Source organism: Mustela lutreola, chromosome 15 (genome assembly GCF_030435805.1).
Source record: "Mustela lutreola isolate mMusLut2 chromosome 15, mMusLut2.pri, whole genome shotgun sequence".
NCBI classification, from domain to species: domain Eukaryota; kingdom Metazoa; phylum Chordata; class Mammalia; order Carnivora; family Mustelidae; genus Mustela; species Mustela lutreola.
In genome coordinates this window covers 16,370,471-16,390,298 of record NC_081304.1, presented here as the reverse complement: position 1 = coordinate 16,390,298, position 19,828 = coordinate 16,370,471, and the positions used below count along the sequence as shown (strand labels likewise).

At 46.8% G+C, this 19,828-nt stretch overlaps 1 protein-coding gene across 1 annotated transcript in view; it reads left to right on the top strand.

Annotated features, from left to right (window-relative positions):
- Positions 1 to 7,807: 7,807 nt before the first annotated feature.
- ITGB3 (integrin subunit beta 3) overlaps positions 7,808 to 19,828 on the top strand; it is a 51,623-nt gene continuing 39,602 nt past the window's right edge. The window contains exon 1 of the mRNA XM_059148246.1: positions 7,808 to 7,999. Coding sequence (XP_059004229.1) covers positions 7,933 to 7,999 — 67 coding nt within the window. The 5' untranslated portion in view covers positions 7,808 to 7,932. The remainder of the gene's footprint in view (positions 8,000 to 19,828) is intronic.

The window sequence follows — 19,828 nt, the reverse complement described above, 5'->3', positions numbered from 1 at the left end:
GCAGGTCTTACTGAGCTGAAAATAGCCAGAGCCACGGGGAAGTGAGCTGTACTGCTGATCAGCTCAGAGTCATCCCGCTCTTTGTCATCCTTTCAGGGAAAACTTGAATCCCAGGGGCCCTCTGTTAGGCCCAGACCTTGGTCTAGTGCCCAGGTTTTTCCGGTGTGGCTGCCGTATCTCAGAAGTCAGCCGGGCATGGCTGGGGACTTCTTATAATAGTCAAGACAGGAAGTGGTCAGGACCTGGAAATAGAGCAGTTCTAGGCCCTGGAGGGTAGGAAAAGGGCTTTTTCTTGGGGTAGAGGGAAGGCTTTGTGTGCCTTCTTGGGCCCTAATTCATTTGCATAGACTTCCTGAACTTGATCTGGACTGCAGGGACCCTATGGATAACTTTTTCTTTGTGGACTTCCCAATTTTATTTCAGAAATGGGCAATATGTTTTATTCCAATAGGAATTTATTCCATTAACATAACAATGCCCACTTGAAACATTTTGGGCGTGTTTGCCATTCTATACCCACACTTAAAGGAAGGCAGACAACGGGTTGTAGAATAAGATCAACCTGTTTTTCAATCCAGCTTTGCCACTTAACTGGGTGCTTTTGGACAAATTCCTCCTTCTCTCTGAGCCTCCATTTTTTAACTGGTAAAATCAGGTTTTCCATGCCTATCTCCTGCTGACTAAATAAAGTACAAAAAATTCTTAGCATAGTATTTTACTTATAACAACCACAAAATAAATGGCAGCTGAAATAATAATAGTAATAATAATAATAGTAATAATAATTGCCTCTTTACCCCTCCAAACCTTAGTGTCTGCCTCTGTAAAAGGAGTTATTATGAGATTAAGGAAGATGATCAATTAAAGAAGGAGCTATATAAAAGAGGAGGGTATATATGTTTTATACTATACGTTATATATATGCCCAAGGTCTGCATGGATTAGAATAGGGCAGAGAACTTCACCCAGGAGTTGCAGAAGCTGGTCAGACCAGCAAGGACCCGCCCAGAGCCTATACTGCCCTCCCGCCTCAATTTGGGCTCAGGGCTCTTGTGACAGGCAGTGACAAAGAAGCCATGGGTGTCTTGACTTGTAGGCAGAATCTGAGGATTGACGGAGGAACCGACAGAAGTGAGTTGATCCTAAGGTGGAAAGATGAGCTCACATTTAGTGAATACTTACTTACATGCCAATGACTGTGCTAAGTGACGTACATGAGCTTTTTCACATCCCACACCCATTTTACAGATGGAGAAATGGAGGCTTAGTGACGTTAAATAAGTTGCCCACGGTTACTAAAGCACGGTGGAGTCAGCCTTCAGAGCCTGGCCACCAGACTATTGTGAGCTCAAGCCTTACATTTTTCTGTCTCTCAAGAAGTTGAGTCCAGGAGACGAGTCTGCAGTCCAGCCACAAGCTTGCGCTCACTGAAGCGAAGCCCCAGCGAGGGTGCCTGGGGATTTAGAGAGATACCAAAACAGGAATTGGGGGCCCGGAAGCCAAGCAGCAGCTCTGTTATCAGCACAAGGCGGTGCCCTGGCTTCAGCAGTGGCTGCGGAAAGGGCCGGAACTGGTTTGAGATGGAGCGTAAGCAGTTAGGTGATGCCCTCTGTGGACGTGGAGCTTGAATCCAGGCTTGGCCAAGGTGGCACCTTGTATGCCGAACTGGGCTGGAAATTCCTGGGGCTCTCACTTTTTTTCCTCATAGGGCTAGCTCTGGCCCACGTACGGATGCACTCCAGGACAGAGATGGATTGTCTCTGGCTTAGCTGGGCTCAAGCGCTGGGAGGCAGGGCCTGCTGTTCTTCGCTACTGCATGCTGAGAAGTACGGGGAACAGAGCCTGCCTCTGGTGTGTGCTGGTGAATGAATATAAAGCGCCAAGCCTGAGCTCCTCTCTCCCCAACCACCTTGATAAAATCTAGGAGTATTGTCTCAGATACGCTCCCCAGAGCCCAGAAATTCCAAGCTATACACTGCGGACACTGAAATACACTTTAGACACTGCGGACTCTGAAACGCCCATCTTCCTTCAAGTCCAAGGAACAGCTGGGTCATCTCTTTCTCAATGGACAGAAGGTCCCTTGCCAAATGTGTAGGAGGAGGTGATCCTGAGCCAATAATGCTACCCCACACTTACTCTCCTGAACAAGAAGAACGCATTTGTATTGACAGATCCATAGTCTCTCCACAAATAGTAACAATCATGATTATGTATTCCTCTGTGCTTTTCAGATTCCGAAGGGCTTTCATATCCATAGTCTCATAGAACTTCATCACCGTGTGTGTGTTGGGAAGGCTTGTCGAGTGGGATTGGCAATGAGGCAAAGCACAAGGACCAGATAGTTAGTTTTTGCAAAGACCGGAAATGATTACAGAGAGGATTTAGATTTCTTCAAGATCACGTAACTAGTAAGAGGTGGGGCAAGGGCCTGAATCCAAAGGCCTTCTGGCCCTTAGTACAAAGGGGAATGAAGCATGACCTTGAAGGCAAGAGGTTCAGAAAATGGTCACAAACCTGGTTCCTTCAATGTACCATGGTGACAATGAGGGATTGAATAGTAGTAGGGCTTCCCCAGGGGGTTAGATAACGGATGAGAGCATGGGGAAAGGATCCCTATTTTGGTGTCATCCTGGCCATGGTCAGGCAAGGGGCCAGATGACGTGATTTTTGCTTCTTAAGTGGGTCTTGGGGAGGATCTACAAGTCATGCATTGAATATGGCTCCCCTCTATCCGCTGGGGAGCCTGGCACTTGGGAAAATCACAGAATGGACACTCCGTGTCCCTCATCTTTGCTTGATTGCTATTTTATAAAAATTGGTTAAGAAATTAGTAGAAATTAATTAGTAGTTAAAATTACTTGCCAGGCAAGTAGAAAAAAAAAAAACAATAGAAGAGATTTTTTTATTTACTGAGGGCCTACGGGGGAATGTAAAGATAATTAACTACAGTCCCTACTTTCAAGGAGCTCATCGTTCAGTAGTGGTGGAAGAGATAAGGAGAATGAACTTCATAATCGCAGAACTTCTGCTTCTGACGATGACAGAGTAGTACGGGATTTGCTCTCCCACCGTAAATGAAAAAATGTAGACAAAATATTTGAGGAGCTGCTTTAGACCCTGAATGTAGGCAATAGAACTAAAATCACTGAGAGAAGGGAAACACATGAGGTGAGCCTTACCCCTGCCCAGATTTCTGCTTGGGGGAACTTTCTGGATGGCACTGCAAGAAAGTGGAGTCTAAGAAGTGCATGGTGATGTCATAGAGCTGAAGAGCACAGCTTCAAGTTGAAGGCTGTTGAGGGCGCTGTAATTTGTGGGGAAGGCTATTAGAGTGGAAGGAACGGCCCAGAGAGGTGCCCCCAGAAGTCTGCATGGGGTTCCCCAGGGTCTCTAGATGAGAACTGCACAGGCCCATGAAGAGGCTCCTTAAGCCTTAGCAGGGAGCAGCTGGGAGCCTAACAGAAAACACTAGAAGTTGCATGTGGCTTAGATAGATGGAGTTTCAGCTCAGTAGAGTGCAGAGACCTCACTGAACAACTCGGGTACTTAGAATCCAGGAAGTCCACACAGCTTAGGAGTAAGGACCATGTTCTAGGGGTGCCTGGGTGGCTCAGTAGGTTAAGCATCTGCCTTGGGCTCAGGTCATGATTCCAGGGTCCTGGGATCGAGCCCCACGTTGGGCTCCCCGGTCAGTGGAGAGAATGCTTCTCTCTCTACTCTTCCCTCTGCCCATCCCCTTCCTCCCTCTCTGCCTCTTAAAGAAATAAAATATTTTTTTTTTGAAAAAAGAGCATGTTCTGCATTAAAAAATAAAAAAGACTAGTCCTGAAAAGGAATAAAACCACGATCGGTTAGATCGAGATCATCTGGCAGTAATTTAAGTGCCTAATGGAACAACACTTCCCTCTCCAAGGGAAGACAACATAAACTCTAAAATGAATAATCTACAATGTGTGCTATGCAATCTAATACTACTATACATGTGAAGAAGCAGGAAATTGGGACCCACGGTTTTAAAAAAAGCAATCAAGATAAACAGTCCCTGAGATGAGTCAGAACGAACAGACAGGCATTTTAAAACCGTGGTTGCAAACACGCTTAAGGACATAAAGGAAAATATACACATAGTAATTGAAGATATGGGGAATATAATGAGAGAAACCGAAACTATAAAGGAGAAGTGAACGTAGAACTTAAAGAAATACAATGTCTGAAAAATTCCCTGGATAGGCTTAGCCCCATATGTAAAATAAAGAGCTGTAGATTATTCATTTGAGACTTTAAGGAGATCAATAGACAAATCTGAAAAACAAAAACAAAAAAAAAGAATTAAGAAATGGGGCGCCTGGGTTGCTCAGTCAGTTAAGTGTGTGACTTGGGCTCAGGTCATGATCTTGGGCTTCTGGAATCCAGCCCTTCGACAGGCTCTGTGATCAGTAGGGAGTCTGCTTCTCCCTCTTCTGCCCCTGCCCTCACTCATGCCTGTGTGTATGCGTGAGCATGTGCACGCCCTCTCAAATAAATAAATGAAATCTTAAAAAAAATAGTGTCTCAGTAGTCTGTGGGATAATATCTAACTACTTATAATAGCTTATATAATACACTATATATTATACATACTTATAAAGTACTTATCATAGCTTATATAATTATTGTAAGTGTTTAGATAATATCTAAAATATGTGTATTGGAGTTTCAGAAGGTAAGGAGAGAGAGAATGGGCAGAAAAAATATTTGAAGGAATAATGGCTCGAAATTCCTATACTTGGTGAAATACAGGCCACTTAGGTATTCAAGACACTCATCAACCCCAAGCAGGATAAATACCAAGAGAAAGCCTCTTTAACTTAGAGTCAAGCTAGTAAAAATAAATAAATAAAATAAAATAAAATAAAACCCCAAAAACAAAGATAAAGAGAAAACTCAAAAGCAGGTAGAGACAAACCTGAGACAGTTTGAGCAACAGAAAAATGGTAGTTTTGCATTATAGCTCGCGGAATAAAGTAAATATCTGTGAGTTCATACTGATAAAAGTAAATAATTGAAATTTTAAAATGAGAGGGAAGGGGCAGCTCTTTTTATTGTGCAACGCCAATTAGTAGTGGCAGAAAAAATAAAGGAAGTTAGAAATCACTATTAATTAACACAATGTAACTAACTGCCGTCAAGAACCATTAATAGATGCTAACATTAGTGAACATCCGAAGAAAAACAGGATATTTGTATAGAATTGAAGTGTCTTCCATAAAATATTTATTAATTACAAAGAGAAAAATAGTAACTTGATTGTGAAGAATCTGGCAGACACCACCTTAACCATGTGACCAAGGTTAACATTGTAAGTAATAAGACATATTGTCACCATGTACCGCCCAGGAGCATATCATTACTGTGGTGTTCTGTCTAGAATGCCTCAATTCAATCATGAGAAAACCTCAGGCAAACCCAAACCGGGGGACATACTAAAAAATAACTGGCCTAAAAATTGACACAAAAGTGTCAAGGTGAGGAGAGAAATAGAGAAAAGTGTCGGAGATTAAGGAGACATGATCACAACACAATAAGGGATACTCTGATGAGCCACTAAATTCTACAACTGAAACCAATTTTACCATATAGGCTAACTAACTAGAATTTAAATAAAAACTTGAAATAACAACAACAACAACAAATCACTTGCCAAAAAAAAGGACAATAAGGAATCCTCAATTGGATCCTGGACTGGTAAAAGGACACAGGCAGGAAGATTGGCAAAATCCAAATATTATAACTGGATTAGTTAATAATATTGTATCGATGTTAATTTCCTGTGTCTGATAATTATGACTTGGTGATATAAAATGTTATTCAGGGAAACTGGGTGAAGGATAAAAGAGAAGTCTTCAGTATTTTGCAAGTTCTCTATAAGTGTAAATGATTTTAAAACAAACAAACAAACAAACAACAAAACCAGAAGGAAAAGACAAAGGACCAAGAATGTAAATAATGGCTGACGTATCATCAGAAACAGTGGAGGCCAGACAACAGTAGAGCACCATTTTTAAAGTCTAAGAAGAGCCCTCCCCCTCCATTGCTGTCAACATAGAAATCTATATTTAAGAAATATTACCGGGCTCTCTGCTCAGCAGGGAGCCTGCCTCCCTTCCTCTCTCTCTCTGTCTTCCTCTCTCTCTGCCTGCCTCTCGGCCTACTTGTGATCTCTCTCTCTGTCAAATAAATAAATAAATAAGTAAGAAAGAAATATTACAAACGAGGGGGAAACAAATGAAAGTTGAGCATATTTGTTGCTAGGAGACCTTCCCTGCAAGATTTGCTAATGGAAGTTCTTTAGGCAGAAGGGGCTGGGAAGGTGGGATAATAGGTTTGTTGAGCTGGGGTTGGTGCCAGCAGACCTAGGCTGAGCAGATACGTAGGTAACTAGGAAATTGGTTATAATCATGGAATTGAGCAAATATGTAAATATCGAGGCGGAGATGGGACCATGCTGTGTGATCTGGATTTTGTGCCAGGGCAAGGACCAGACTGTGGACACAGCTTCTAACCCAGGGGCCCTTCATCAGCTGGGGGAAGTATGTGGGTCTGGAGTCTCAAAGCCCGTGTCAGGAAGCCCAGCTGCCCTTGGGCTGGCTCCTCCTCTGTCCCCTTGCAACCTGCTAGCGACTCTTCTGCTAATGGGTTCTGCTCCTTGGGTGCATCTAGTGTTTAGGGGGTCTGAGAAGGAAGCATCCATCTCTGTAGAAGGTGGGGTGGAGAAAGGGGCCGTCAGACAAGTTGACATGGAAGAGATTCCATCTGGGATGTTTGGAAAGGTAAGTGTAATTTCCCAGGTGGAAACTTTAGGAGGATCTGTCAGACAAAAAGTCCTGGAGTGTTTGGGAATGCGAATTACATTCCTGCGTTTGGGGGGGTGGGGTGTGTGTGTGTGGGGGGGGGGGGGGGAGACGAGGCTGGGCCAGTTTTCAGGCATCTTGGTTGTCTCCAGAGAAGGCTTGGGGAAATCCAGGAGCTGGAGAGACTTCCATGCTCTTTGATCCGTGGAAGGTCTTGTTTTTATGGTCATTTGAGCATCGGGGTACCCCGGACAATCTGACCACTGGTGGTCTCCTGCTCGCAGCCCCAGCATTTTGCCTCTTTGAGCCGCCTGAGACTTCTGGTCTGGAGAAGACCCAGACCCAGAGGAAGGATTGGGGGACAGGCAGAGAGTGGGAGGAAGACCTTGGAGGAAAATAGGATAAACCTGCAAAGCCTGTGAGTTTGCGTTTGGAGGCAGTGCCCTGCCTCCTCCTGTCTTATTGACCGTTTCCTGAAACGTTTACCAGTTACTATGGCCCTTTATGGACATCCTTGCTTACACAAGCTTGAGATGTCTCAAGAAGCTTTCCGGAAAACCAAAATAACCCAAGGAATAACTCGGTGAATACTAAAGGACTAAACCCATGCTTTGGCACCAGCTGTAAGCATTCGAATGGTTTTGTCAAATAAACAGTGTTTCAAACTCAAGGTACAGAGGGAAAGTGCCCTATCGTTCAGGTGAAAGAGAAAGACATCTGGGCGTCTCCAGGAGGTGGCAGTGGGTCAGGAGGGGGGCCCCAGGTTCCCGGTTTCTCTAAGCATACCAAGTGTCCGGGCGCGCCCACGACCCCCGTCGGGTGCCAGCCTCGCCGGGACTGCGGGTCCAGGAGGATCCCGGCCGGCGGAGGCGAGGCGGGAGGCGGGGTTGGGGGGGGGGGCGGAGAGGCGCCGCGGCTTCCCACCGCCCCCTCCCCGGCGCGGGGTCCAGAGGAGCGCGGGAGGGCAGGCAGCGCGAGTCGGCGGCCCGCCCCGTGACGTCCCACCCGCGGCGTCCCCTCCCCCCTCCCGCTGCGGGAAAAGTGGCCGCGGGCGCCGCCGCTCACTGTGGGGCGGGCGGGCGCCGCGGCGGCGGACGAGATGCGGACGCGGCCGCTGTGGGCAGCGGTGCTGGTGCTGGGGGCGCTGGCGGGCGGCGGCGGCGGAGGTGAGTGAGGCTCCCGCGCTGGGGGGACGCGGCTCCCGGGAGATCCGCGCCGCGCATCCTGCCGCAGCCCGAGTTGGCGGACTTGGAGCCGGGCAAGTGGCGGGCCGGCCCCGCGCGTCTGCGCTCCGAGTGCGCGGGGCTGGGCGGGGGCCGCGGGAGCCCGCAGCCGGGGACCTTCCCGGCCCCGCGGTGACAGGGGTGAGAGGCCACCTCGGAGCGGGTGCTCCGGGACGCCGATGCCCTTGGCCGAGTGAGGTGCCCACCCCGGGGCGGCCTGGGGCGCGCGGTGGGGCGGGCACATCTCCCGGGCGGCGCACCTCGCAGGTGGTCTGGGGCTTGCGGGTCCGGCTGGCCGCGGTGGGCACGGCGAGCTGCGGCTTCCCGGGGCTGGTCCCGCTGTGTCCGCGCGCAGCCGGAGGGACGTGGGCGTAGCTGCTCGGGTGAGAGTGTGTGCGCGCGCGGGTGTGCCGGCTTCTCGAAATTAGTCTCGCTTTGTGTTACTTTCTCCCAAGCTTTTCTTTTCCTAGTCTTTCTGCGTGGTGGCTCCCCGCGGGAGCGGGTCTGTGCAGGGTGAGGGCTCTGTCTCCTACAGTGTCCCCGGGTGGCAGTGCTGCCTCTGCTTCCGGGACAGACCCCACAACCAAAAAACCTCCAGTGAATGCGAGGAGCCACACGGAGGGTCCCTGGAACTGGCTTGGATCCCTCGCTTTGTCTCTCCTGCTGCTGCACGCACTATGCCGAGACTGTGGGCACTCGGCCTCGTTGGTACTGAGGAGCCGGTGGAGGGGCAGAGGCGATTACAGCGCAGGGATGCTGCCCGCGGTCCTTCAGAGCCCTGGTGAACTTCCCAGAGAGAACTCTGGCTCCCCTTCCTCTGGGGCGTTCCTCTGCAGAGGACGCACAAGTGTATACATATATACTTTTAATGAAAAGATTAGTACTAGTTGTGAGACAATTTAAATCGTGCAGTAGGTATTAAAAAAGTAAGATATACTGATAAGTCCCTATGCAAGATAGCTATTCAGAAACACTTTGATGACTGCCTTCAAGATCTTGTGTGTGTGAGTGTGTGTCTAAGAGATTCTACAGGGCAAGGCAACAATGTTTTTAAGATACACTTTAATGAGATATGATTGATAAACCAAAAAAAATGTATATAGTTAATATATATGACTTGATGAGTTTGGGGATACATAAACACCCATGAAACCATTACCACAATCTGCGAGTGATTTTTTTTGGTGGAGTTACAGATCATATATATAGGGGTCTAAGTTGTTTTTGCTGAAGCTTTCCATGTGATAGATGCTCAAGCAAGTCAGCAGATGTCTTCAGCCTATGGTGAGCAGCCTGATGGCCAGAGTGCCGAAATGCAGATCTCCAGTACTGAGCCCTAGGAGGAGTTAGAGACGCCTTTCAAAAGCTGCCTGTTGTCTGTGAGGGCTATGGAGCTGTCTCCTTCAGATGCTTGCCTTCATGAACTTAAAACTTGTTGCTTTCCTTTTCACCTCTACAGCTTTCTGAATTTCTGAATGATTTCCGAATCTAATCATTGTATTTTCGTATAGTCTTAGAAGAAAGTAAAGTAACATAAGCTAGAGCCTAGCTAGGTATATGTTTCAATATTAGTGAAGATGAAGAGTCTACTTGCTATTTTGATGTCTCTCCCTCCACCGCTGGCTCCTAGCATTTTTTGTGGATCTGACACAGAGTTGTAATATTCCACATAGGATCCCACTGCATTGACATACATTAGTTTGCAATATCCTTTGGGGGATATGTACACAGATTCATCGTTATGATTGGGATGATTCCAGCTGTAGTGATGGGTTGTACTGAGCTAGTCTTAGACTCCTTCTGAGAAGCAGGTGGGACTATTGTTTCAGAGTCAACCTCCAGAGTAAGAAGCCCCCAGTAAGAACAGTTTCGATTATATTTGAATCCCCTCCTTCAGGGTTGGTGGCTGGGTTGCAGGTGTTGTCAGATTGCTGGGGAAGCAGGTGGTAGGATGAAAGTAGAAAAGGGGTTATTGGTACACACAGCGTTGAAGGACACAGAGACAGCTGGGTGGTGGCACAGAGAGGTTGTTGCAGAATAGGAGAGTCTGGGATGGGCAGAAGAGGGGTTATTTGAGAGTAGAACTGAGTTTTGGAATTTATGTACAAAGACGATCTTTTTAGCTTCACCCAAGAGGTATTGAGATTTGTGACTTCTACCTGTGTAAGTCTGTGTTCTAACCTGAGACCTAAGGGATAACAAGTTTTGTTTGCTGTCACCGTCTAAGTTGATTAGTTCTGAGCTGAAGGGCTAATTTCCCCTCCTGGAAACTCTCCAGATGAAGTTCTCTGCCTGGAGAGACATGGCAGGAAGGCCTGTTGGCTGGGGAAAGGGATAGTTACAATTTAAAGCCAACCAGCTGTGGGTTTAGTTCTTGATTTTGCCTCTTATTGGCTGTATGGCCTTAAGCAAGTTATTTAATCTCTTGGGACCTCAGTTTCCTCATCTGTAAAGTGGAGAAAACAATACTTTGATGACTGTGCTAATTAAATAAGATAAAGGCACAAAATAAGTATCCAGTAAGTGACACTTTTTATTGCTGTTATTCTTATCCATGGTATCTACCATGTATTGGAGACAAGAGCTATTATTGCTTCACATGTGAGTACAACCTGGGCTCGCAGAATTTGACCAATGGGGTACCTTTCCCCACACCTATGTGATAGTCCCCCACTGGTGGTTTAGCATATCTCTGTCACCTTCACCCTGCAAGAACCCACAGAAGAGACCCAGGAGGAAGAGGCTCATACATTTGCTTTATCAACTAGAAAACCCTAAGTTCTGTCTCCGGGGAAAGAGGAAAGTAAAAGACATTTCGCAAGATTTCAGGTTCTGTGAGGAGAAGGACATGTCTATTTTGTTCAGTGCTCTAGGCCCAGGGGCTGGGACATTGGCAGACAAAAATAAATACCCAGGGAACACTATGAGAGGGCATCCAGAGGTGATGTGCCTCCTTGTCAGAAACCCAGAACTTGGGTATCTGCATTCATTCACAGGGGATCAGGCAAGGGCTCCATCTGGGCATTCTGGAGAACTTTAGAATACAGCTGAGACCATGAATTCTTTGTGCATTTGGATCTCCACACTATGATGCCTTAGACCTCTGTTTTCAGGGGACCTCTGTGAATCGTCTGCTTTTTTCTCCCTCTCCTGAGAGAAGACACACAGGAGAGAAATATTCTTTATGCACCTTAAAACAGTGAGTGGTAGAGGTCTCCTGGGGACAGCATCAGATGGGGCCAGGAGCAACAATGAGGAGGGGGAGAATAGATATGGCTCTGGAATTTCCTAATAGAAATTCCTCCTCTGCAACTCCCCAGCCCATTCAGGATCTCTGGTTATCATCCCCTCCCCAACCCTACGAATCCTTCTGCCTCTGTTGGCAGAAATAGCCAGGAAGCATGCCCACAGGAACCACAACTCATGAATCAGCAGACAGATAATTAACTGGGGGAGTGACTGAGCAGCTTCAGGGATAAACCACTTGGCCTGACCCAGCCCCCTCTGCTGCCCACAGAGCTGGCCTGCTTCTTCACCCCAAGGCCTCCCCTCCTTTCCCCTGAGCTCGACCCTTCCCGAATGTGAAGATCATTGGGCCTGAAGGAACTCAGGTCATGAATGGCAATGCAGGCGGGAGCTGGAAAATGATACAAGTCTTCCTTTCCAGTTTTCAGTCACTTTGTCACAAAAAGACTGGTCTCTCTCTCCCCAGCATTTCTTAGTTGAGTTGGTGAAGACATTCTAACATTCAAGGAGAGAATGAGGTGAACTTTTTTTATATATATAAGTCAAATGCTGGAGAGTAAAATGGCCGGTTCCCCTTTAATTCTGTTCTCCCCTCATGTTCACCATTAATCAGATGGGGTGTTCTATTCAGATTTTTCTCCTTGTATAGATAATAATCCTCATGTATGTCTCTATTCCTTTACCTAAGCTTGTGTTGTTGTTGTTGTTATTTTAACTTAAAAAGCCACTTCCTTTCATGCAGGGCAAAAAACCAAACCTCAGGTATGAAAAGAGCTGCAGGTCGGGAACTGAGAAATGTGTATTCGATGCCCACCTGTGCAGGCTTTTTCATCATTTGGCTGGGTGACTTTGCACAAGCCATCTGCCCCCTGGGCCTTAGGCATTTGGTGTCTCAGGGGCTGCAAAGTAGAAGGAGATGGCGGGAGAGTCTTTGCTTTGTACCTGCTCCTCTCCAGCTCCAAGTGGAGAGAAGTTTTTCTTTTAACTAATTCACAACATGGAACTCCATGTAAGTATTTCTTTGCAGAGGGCAGGCGGAAAGGTCTACAGTTAAAAATAGCCTTGAAAAACTTCACACCAGAAGAGAGTTCCAGAAGTTTGGCAGAAGGCATATCCAGTAGCCACTTCAAAAGTCCCTGTAGACGACCATAATCTCTTTGCTAACTGGGATTCTTGGATCGAGAAACCTGGGCCTATGAGATCCACCTGTGGTTCCAAACCCTGGCTTGAGCCAACACACGAGATCGACTCCTCTAGTTTAAACCTTTTGCTGCCTCAGCCGGTGGTGGCCAGGTTTGGCTAAGCGTTCGAGATGGAGGGGAACATGGTGTATCAGTTCTCGGACTTCTATAGGTTGAGAACATACCATCCCATGCTCTCACCTGGGTGGTTCCTGAAGGGAGTGGGCCCACGTTTATTCTGGAATTCCCACCAAACTTTGGATTCAAAGAGTCTACAGGATATTGACGTTTCAAGTGTGCCATATTGTAGGAAGCCTGGTGTGCTCTTGGGAGCCTGCATTTAGATGAATGCCAGGGCAGAAATTGAGACAGGACAGAGGACATTTAAAATTAACTTTAATTTTCTTTTAGCTTGTAAATGTAATTCATATTGCTGTGCTAAAAAAAAAATAAAAGTCAAGCAGCGCAGAAAATAGAATAATGCAGAAAGTACCAAGTCCCTTGTAGTCTTGTCCTTAAAGATAACTGGTCTTGACCGTTACTCTAGTTTTTTTCCTGTATATATATCTCACCAGAGACATTTACCCTTACTGTTATTTCTCAAGTAGGATTATCCCAACAGGGTCATTGTCACTCAATAATATAGCCTAGCATCTTTTTATGTCGGTTTATATCTTTCCATTATTTATCCTAAGAGTTACAATCCTAGCCAGCAGGCACACTGCTATATGGGTGTAGCAAAACTGACTTACCTGATTCTCTGTTGGCAGACAGTGGGATCATTCCCAAGTATTTGCTACTACAAACAAAGCTGAACAGCAGGGGCTGGCCTCATTCATTGTTTGCACCTTTTTTGTTCATGTGTTTCTTCAGGCTCGGTTTCTTACACTGAAGCTACTGGGTCAAAGGACATGACTATTTTACATTTAAATTTTGATAGGTCTTGCCAAATTATCTTCCAAAATTGTGAGATCAATTTGCCTTCCTACCAAGATGGGGTTGGGGTGGTGGTGACGAGGACTGGTGGCATCACTGTTGCCTGCTGTCCATACCCACAAGACATCAACTAGAGGAGGAAAAGTAGCAGAACTGGAGTGCTGGATGCCAAGGAGGTCACCAACAGGGCACTGCTGGGCCGGGCCCAAACTGAGCTTGGTACAGGCTTGCTTCTTCTCTCTACTGAATGAGTCAGATGGGAGGAGGGGCCTGTGCTGATAAAATTTTCCAGAGCTGGAGATGCAGCATTTGAATCAGGTTCTCAGCTAAGCTATTAGGAAGAAATGGATATTCGTGCATTGAGCGGGGACGGGGGGGTGTCTTGGGCCCTGGGATACTGGGTCTCCCAGAGCATTAGTCACCTGTGATGGATTCTGGCTGGAATATATCCTTCCAGGGCGGGCAGCACCATATACATCTTCTAACCCAGCACTGCTGGCTTAACAGAGAAGCAGGAAGGGGGGACCCTAAGAGATGAAGTGACTTGCCCAAGGTCATATAGCTAGGTTTGGAGCATTGGTAGGGTCTAGCCCTGGGGGTTCTTGTCCCTGGCTTGTGATTTCTTCAGCATATCCTATTATAGGCAGAGTCTGACCCTGAGGCAGGGCTGCAGTGGGGGTGAGCATGCATTCCTAATGCAGAAAGCAGTTAGAGCAAAGGTAAGGGGGATGGAAGCCTGCATTTATGGCATTTAGGGAGCCATCACTGAAGTTGATTCTTCAGGGTAAATTATCTCATTTAATCCTAACAACCCATGAGGCAAGGATTATGTGCATTTTTGGGACCATGGGGGAAGGAAGGAGCAGTGTGGGGTTTCCTGTGCTTGGCTGATGTGGCTGCATTAGGCCTGTTAAATATAGGGAGCAGTTATGAGTCCTTGAATAGAGAATGAAAGAGTCACTGGACCTCAGGGCTCCAGGGAGATGACAGGACCTGCCCGAGGTTCCACAGCCAGTGGAAGGGCAGAAGAGGTTTTGGATTTGAGATCTCCTGCCTGTGGGTCTGCATGTCTTGTCCACCATGTCCACTGTTAACACAAGAATCATGTTCATGGATTTACCACCACCGCTACCCCTCGGTGTTGCTCAGGGCCTGGGTGTCCATTGTATACACAACCACATGGAAGACAGGACTCTGTCCAAGGCGGGCCTTCTGTGGTGTTCTGCACATGGCTACGGAATTAACCCAGTTGGAGGTGATCACCAGGCGGATTCTGGCTTCATTTACAAGGGCGGAAGAGTCAGGAAAAGGGTATGGCCAGTGATCAAAACATCTGAACTTTGTCCAAGGGGATCCACTTATTGGGGGCCAAGTCCATCCTGTCTTTCTGCCATGCCCCACATGCCATCCCCCACATGCCATCCATCAGTAAAGTCCTAGAACATAGCTAGAGCCTGACCACACTATTAACCCCACTACGTTCCCACCCCAAATCCAGATTATTGTAATAGCTTCCTAATTGGTCTCTTTTCACCTTGTTCCCCTTATGTCTGCTCTCCTCTGAGTGGCCAGGATGATCTTTGCTCACCTCTGCTCAGACTCCCTTTGTGGCTTTCTATCGCGTGGAGAATGAAAGCCACGCTCCCTACCTTGGTTAAAGCTTCCTAGCGTTCTGGTACCCAACCAGAACTACTCCAATCACCACTCTGCCTCTTTCCTTCTCCCTCTGTCTTCCTGCTATTTCTTTAACAGGCTGAGGTCCGTCTAGCACTTGTCATGGATTCTTTCTGGAATGCTCGTCCCCCAGGTCTTCCCATGACACACTCCTTCATATCATTTTGAAAGGTCAACTCAAAGAAGCCTTTTTTTCTTAAAATTTTTTTAAATTTTACAAGTCTGATTCTTTTTTTTTGTTTGTTCATTAATTTGTTTTGTTTTTTAGATTCCACATAGAAATGCAATCATATGGTATTTGTCTTTCTTGGTCTGCTATATTTCACTTCGCGTAATCCACTCTACGTCCATCCACATTGTCACAAAAATTGGCAAGATCCCATCCTTGTTTATGGGTGTGCAATATTCCTGTGTGTGTGTGTGTGTGTGTGTGTGTGTATGAGTGTGTGTGTGACATCTTTATCCACTTGTCTATTGATGGACACTTAGATTGCTTTCATATCTTGGCTGTTTTAAGTAATGCTGCAATAAACATAGGGGTGCATATATCTTTTGGAATTAGTGTTTTTGCTTTCTTTGGGTAAATACCCAGTAGTGGAATTTTTGGATCATACGGCATCTTTATTTTTTATTTTTTGAAGAACCTCCTTACTGTTTTCCACAGTGGCTGTACCAGTTTACACTCCCAACAACAGTGCACGAGGGTTCCCTTTTCTCCACAACCTCGCCAACGCTTTTTATTCCTCATCTTTTTGATTTTAGCCAATCTGACAGATGTGAGATGATCCTTCACTGTGGTTTTGACTTGCATGTCCCTGATGAGGAGTGACGTTGAGCATCTTTTCATGTGTCCAACGGCCATCTGTATGTCTTGTTTGGAAAAATGTCTATTCAGGTCCAGAGAGGCCTTTCTTGACTGCCTTTTCTAGAAGGGACTCCTTCTTCTTAGCGATGCTATTCTTTTGCTCTATTTTCTTTTTCTTTCTTTCTTAAAGATTTTATTTATTTATTTGACAGACAGATCACAAGTAGGAAGAGAGACAGGCGGTTGCGGGGGCGGCGGGGGGGGGGGAGCAGTCTCCCTGCTGAGCAGAGAACCTGATGTGGGGCTCGATCCCAGGACCCTGAGATCATGACTTGAGCCAAAGGCAGAGTTTAACCCACTGAACCACCCAAGTGCCCACTATTTTCTTTTTAAAAAGCATTTGCCACTGTTTGAAATTGTACTTTGTGGAGTATGTTTTATTTTCATTTTTGCACTAAAATTTAAGCTCCACAACAGTAGGGGGCTTGTTTCATTTCAGCGTCATACCTCCAGTGCCTAGGAGAGTGCCAGGAACAGTTAGGTGCTCAATGAATATTTGTTGAGTAAATGAATGAATGAATGAATGCCAACATCACTGTTATATGTTAATAGAAAAGTATAAGGCCAAAGGACCCACTTTCTCATTATCTGTAGATGGATTAACTGTAGCAGTTTTCAATCCAGGATGACTTTTTTTTTAATCATGCAAAGTATTTCAGGGCAACATTCCTCCAAATCATGTCATATATGCCATGGGAATGTGTACCCATTTTGGATTAGCTTCTTAGGGCTGCTAGAACTGTGTGGCTTAAAGCAATGAAATTCGTTCCCTCTGGAGGCTAGAAATCTGGTCAGAGTGTCAGCAGGGCCATGCTTTCTCTGAGACTCTGGAGAGAATCCTTTCTTGCCGCTTCCTGACTCTTAGTGGCAGCTAATACTCTGGCATTCCTTGACTTCCAGTAGGGTTACTCTGATCTCTGCCTTTGTCATCACATGACATTTTCTCTGTGTGTCTGTCGTCACATGGTATTTTCCCCTTCCAAGGGCATCAGTCATATTGGGTTAGGGCCTCTCCTACTGACCTTATCTTGATTACATCTATAAAGACCTTTTGTTTCCGAATAAGGTCATAGTCATCAGTACGGGGAGTTAGGACTTCAGCATATCTTTTTTGGGGCACAGAATTCAACCCATAACACATTTTAATATTGGTAGAAGCAAATCATACACCGATGTTTTCTGGTGTTACATACCATATCTAACCATGTTGTGCTTAAAGCAATTAAAAAAAAAATCTCTGAAATTAGGGTGCGTCCTACATCCGTTGTCTGAGGTATGGTGAAATGTGGTCATTTGGATTGCCTGCCATTTTGAGTAATGCTTACTGGAGATTTATGCTCAGAGGTGTGTTACCTTGAACTCCACTTCTCCCGTGTCCTTCCCCTTCCTTAGATTACTGAGCTGCTGCTACATATAATGAAGGAACAAAAATAAAATAATTTTTCATAGCAGCCTGCCCTGCAGGAACTACTTGTAAATCCATACAGCAGTGAGCATGAGATGTTTTGTTCCTGGATGACTCACTCAGCCAGGTGACTGCAATGGAAGATCAGGCACGGCCTGAGTCACCCGGTGTCCCTGTGGACCTAATTGGGAAGTGACCAGTGAAAGGTCAGCAGGAGGGCTGGTGACCCAGGCCAGAACGGCTCTCTGACAAAGAGGAAGGTAGTCCGTAGTATAAGCAGTGTGCCTCAACCTCCCCTCCCACTAAACATCTCTTCACTTGACTTAACGTGCTGCTGAAATTCCATGGACTCACTCGGGTGGCCTGTTCCTGCTTTCTGACATCCTGTCTCATTGGACAGCCCGTCCTAAAAATAGCTCTCATTGACGCATTATGACTTCCACTTGTTCCAACTCCCTTCCTTGTTCCCCCTTTTTTTCCCCTCCATTTGTCCCATCCTTTGTCTTTCTTCTGGTTCTGTGAATTGGCCTGATGGGCCAAACCACAGCCTTTCCTTCTGCTGTCCAGGCAAACTTGCTGGCGGTCCCGTCTAGCTTTTCTAATGGGCCTCCTCTTCCCGGCCCACCCTCCTAGGTTGGATTTTGGAACTCGGATCTTCCTGACTCCATTTAAAAGGTAGATCTGGGGAGGTGCCTGGGTGGCTCAGTGGGTTAAAGCCTCTGCCTTGGGCTCAGGTCATGATCCCAGGGTCCTGGGTCCCAGCTGCGCATCGGCTCTCTGCTCAGCAGGGAGCCTGCTTCCCCCTCTCTCTCTAACTGCCTCTCTGCCTACTTGTGATTTCTGCCTGTCAAATAAATAAATAAAATCTTAAAAAAAAAAAAAAAAGGTAGATCATTTCACCGTCATCTGGGGCTTTCCGGCTCTGGCTCCCACAGCGGCCCTGTTCAGCGCATGCTCAGCCGTGTGTATCATGACCAGCACAATGGGGTGGCTTCAGAGAAAAATGGAGAAGAAAGGAAAACATTCACCTGCCTCCAACAGCAAGCGGGGGACTCAGGATAAAAAGAGGGAGGGCAAACAGAGTAGCAACGAGAGCTTCTGGAGAAGCATTAGCCACCCGAAGTGAGCCCTTCCTGTGTGCCCGACCTTTGTGCCTGGAGTTTTGTTTTGTTTTTTTTTTTTAAAGATTTATTTATTTATTTATTGGACAAAGAGATCACAAGTAGACAGAGAGGCAGGCAGAGAGAGAGAGAGAGAGAGAGAGAGAGAGAGAGAAGCAGACTCCCTGCTGAGCAGAGAGCCCGATGTGGGACTTGATCCCAGGACCCTGAGATCATGACCTGAGCCGAAGGCAGCGGCTTAACCCACTGAGCCACCCAGGCACCCCTGTGCCTGGAGTTTTGACAGGGATCTGCTCATTGGATCCCTCCAGCCACCCTGTAAGGACCTGGGCCAATCCACCTGATTTCCTGGCTCTGGCTAGCCTGTCAGAGAAAATGGATGGTGGGGGTTGCTAATTGTTTTCAGGGACAAAAGTTCTGATGAGGGGACACCTGGGTGGCTCAGTTGGTTAAGCAGCTGTCTTCGGCTCAGGTCATGATCTCTGCATGCTGGGATCGAGTCCCACATCGGGCTCCTTGCTCGGCGGGGAGCCTGCTTCTCCCTCTGCCTCTGCTGCCACTCGGCCTGCCTGTGCTAGCACTCTCTCTCTGGCAAATAAATAAATAAAATATTAAAAAAAAAAAAAAAGTTCTGATGAGGATCGTCCCTTCTCCAGCATGGCTGAGTCTGGGCCCCTGAGGCCAAGCAGGAACACAACCCTATGAATGACTAGAAACAGAGGCCCAAACTCCTTCCACATGTTCAGCAGGGAGGGGTGGCCTCAGAGCCGCAGCTCATTGAATCGGCATCGCCCAGGCGTGGAGACTTCTGATGAGTCAGTCCTTTTTAGCCACTGTAATCCAGGGAACCTGCCCTTGGAGGCAGGTCTTGGTAGGGGGTATCTTGGTTGGAGCGGGAGCGATGGCTGGTTCTCACGAAATCAACCTGTGATTCACTGAGAGAGGAGGTGAAGGGAACTGGCTGGCCTGACTCCCCAGACATGACTTCCTAAAGAACATATCCCAGCAGCCTGTCTCATCCTCTGGGATCAGGGGCTGCCCATTCACTGAGGGGGGGCCGGCTGTTATTTATTTCCCATCTGGCAAGCCTTTCTATTGTGGCTACAAGTCAAGAACTCATAGGCAAATAGATGCTAATTTGAGAATGAATGGATGGAAAAATGGAGAGGCTGGGAACAAAGTTTGCAGAGATAATTCGATGTGTCCATACCTCCCATGGTCCTCTCTTCTAACTCTGCCTGACCTCTCCTTCTGCTTCTTCAACATCCCCCACCCCACTTGCCCGCCACTGCCCCAGTGAAAATGGATGGCATTTCTGTCCAGAATTACCCCCCTGGATGCTGA